The sequence below is a fragment of the Morone saxatilis genome, unplaced genomic scaffold (genome assembly GCF_004916995.1).
Source record: "Morone saxatilis isolate NCDOM2014 unplaced genomic scaffold, NCSU_SB_2.0 Contig22, whole genome shotgun sequence".
Taxonomy (NCBI): Eukaryota; Metazoa; Chordata; class Actinopteri; family Moronidae; genus Morone; species Morone saxatilis.
Window position 1 is genome coordinate 14,726,859 of NW_023339785.1, and position 3,217 is coordinate 14,730,075.

At 40.8% G+C, this 3,217-nt stretch overlaps 1 protein-coding gene across 1 annotated transcript in view; it reads right to left on the bottom strand.

Moving 5' to 3' along the window:
* Window positions 1-1,607, bottom strand: part of LOC118333307 (protocadherin alpha-8-like) — a 13,011-nt gene extending 11,404 nt beyond the window's left edge. Inside the window, exon 1 of the mRNA XM_035668886.1 lies at window positions 2-1,607. Coding sequence (XP_035524779.1) covers window positions 2-1,533 — 1,532 coding nt within the window. The 5' untranslated portion in view covers window positions 1,534-1,607. The remainder of the gene's footprint in view (window position 1) is intronic.
* Between the last annotated feature and the right edge of the window lie 1,610 nt (window positions 1,608-3,217).

Here is a 3,217-nt window from a genome sequence, read left to right on the forward strand (position 1 = left end):
CTCTGAGTTAATGTTTATCATTGTAGATAACGGTAACGAGTTACTATTACTTTGTAAAAATGAGTAGCTCACCTTGCTGTTCTGGTCAACGTCAGCATCAGTTGCTGACACTGTTTTAATAATTGCTCCCACTGGACTGTTCTCATTCACATATACATTAATTATGGGCTCGGGGAACAGAGGTGCGTTATCATTGACATCAGAAACTTGTATAGAAAGTACACTCGTGCTGGAGAGTGACGGGGTTCCTCTATCAGTGGCGACTATAGTGACATTGTAGCTAGAGACGCTCTCTCTGTCCAGGGGTCCATCAACTAACAAAGAATAATAATTTTTGTAGTTCGTTTCGAGTTTGAGTGGAACCTCATTTTTAATTTGAATTTTCACATCGCCGTTCTTCCCACCATCCTTATCGAGCACTGACACCAGAGCAACGACGGTGCCTACATCAGCATCCTCTTTCACTGTGGTGTGTAGCGATGTCACAGTGATCTCAGGAGCATTGTCATTTATGTCCACCACTTCGACCAGCACCTTACAATGAGCGGACATCGGAGGCTGCCCTTTATCACTGGCCTCTACACGTATCTCAAAAGCTTTTTTGTCTTCAAAGTCTATATTGCCTTTTACCTTAATGACACCCGTTTGACTTTCAATTTCAAATATATCAAGTACGCGATCTTGATCTTTACTTCTCAGTGAATACACAATCTCACTGTTCAGGCCCTCATCTGCATCGGTGGCGTTCACGGCGATTACTGTTGTGCCCAGTGGCGTGTTTTCGGTAATTTTTGTCTTGTATAACGTTTCGCTGAATATCGGAAGGTTATCATTATTGTCTAAAACATTAATAACAAGCTGTGAGGTGCCTGATTTCGGAGGACTCCCTCCATCTACAGCCGTCAGTGTCATGGTGATCACAGGCTGCTTTTCTCGGTCCAAAGCCTTCTGCAACACTAACTCAGCAGACACACTGTCACCTGCTTTGTGCACTGCCAAAGAGAAATGTTCATTTTGGCTTAATTTGTAAGTACTCACTCCATTTTTCCCCACATCTGCATCAGTTGCTTCAGATAATGCAAATTTCACTCCTGGTAAAGTGCTCTCTGCTATATACAAATGTTGCAATTTGGTAGTAAACAATGGGGCATTGTCATTTACATCTAAAATGTCTACATCAATGCGATAAAGCTTCAAAGGGTTATTTATCACCGCTTCTACACTTACTGAGCATTTAAGTTCCTCTGCGCAAAGCTCCTCTCTGTCTATCCTCTCACTGACATACAGAACACCAGTCTTTAGATTTACCTCGAAGAATTTTCTCTTTGATCCAGTAACAATTTGAAACATACGGAGCTCCAATTCCTGTGAATTAAGGTTTAGGTCCTTAGCGATATTTCCAACAGGAGTCCCAGGGTTTACCTCCTCTGAGACGGAATAGGAGAGCTGCCCAGACACCGTTTCCCAGTAACAATCCAGTAGAAAAAGCCCTAGATATATCCCGAAATAGCTCCATCTGCAAGGCGAAGACATATTCCTGTCCAATATGAATGAACCATTAATATGATTCCCAGTCACGGTCAGATATTTTAGACAGTATGAGAGAAATCAGCCGAGGTGAGCATTGAATATGATTGGAAAATTCTCTGTTTGTTCCACCGTCGTCTCTTTATAACAAAGAGTGAGGAAATGACCCAGTCGCCTGAAAACGGGAGGGGCCTAGTTGTATCAAAGAGCAGCGCTATCTCTGATGGATCAACAGCGGTGCCACGTGGACAAATAGGCAACTTGCAGACAGCAGTGAAAATGTAATATTGCTTCATTTTAAGCAGCCATTGCTTCACACCCAAAAAATACTGATAAGTATATGTACCGCTGAACAGCTTAACTGGAAATAGCTGGAAATTAAGTTTCAGCACCATGGACAGCACACCAGAGTATGTCCTGAATGTGAAGCCTGTTCTGCCTTTCCTGATGGGTAGTGACTGTGTCAGAAGTCTTCATCATAAACACGGTGCAACCCCTTAAACACACACACACACACACACACACACACACACACAGTGACCTACCTCCTTACCTTCTCTACCCCACTCCTTTCTCGTGTGTTTAATTTAGGCAGTAATTTGAATTATTGTGACTTTGTCTGTGATGTTTTGGTGACATGATGACATTGATCCTCCATGTCTACCAGAAATTGCAACATACAGCCATTTATTTTGGGTGTCCTGCACTGAAGACAGTTATTAATTTGCACCAGGTAAATTATCAGACAATTGTTGCCCTTCATCTTCCATTTATGTATTTTTTATGTTATAAACTTACCACATAAAATAGAACATACACTTTATGCAGAAATCACAAGAAATCTCCAAGGCACTCTCTTTTAAACAATAGAAATCATCAAGCCTTCAATCTGAGTCCCTGATGAAGGCTTGATGCGTCTTAATTTGTTTTGAGGTCCTAATTGACCATGCTGTGACAATAAAGACATTTTAATTATTTAAAAGAGAGTTCTCTTGTGATTTTAGGTGTGCCCATCTGTATCCTTATCCAAAGAGTTCAGGAAGTGCTCCTACCAAAACAGTTTACCCAAACAAACTATATTTTGAAGGCTATAAAAGACTGAACACACAAATAATACATCATATTGCTTCCACAGCACTCCCTCCTCCTTTTTTTGTCAGCCTAAGGGCAATAAATAAAGTTAATTGGACCCTATTATTCTCCTGCACATGAACACAGAGGGGGTAACTGTGTGCTGTGGTGTGTTTTGGTGTATTTTTAGTGTTCCTCCACATTTCCACAGAGACGGTAGTCATGAGCTTATGAACATTCCCTCGTTTGTAATCCCAGGATTAAGCCCTGGATTCAGAAACTCTTGTCCTATTTCCATTCTGTTGGAAACATGATTTGATTTGAAAATATTAATAACCATCACACACTGAGCCACAGTCATCTGTTAACCCTAAAATGCAATAATAATAATAATAATAATAATAATAGCTCACAAAGGATGACCTGTGTGTTCAATTTCCCTAATGTATGACAAGGGAAAATAGTAAGTACTGTGTACAAGGACACTGAGTAGAGTACACATGTACGTTATTTATGTACGTACAAGAACACACACACACACGCACACACACACCACCTGGCTCATCAGACCCAGACGGCCCATGATGAAATTCAGTGATTCATAGTTTATTTGTAGGTC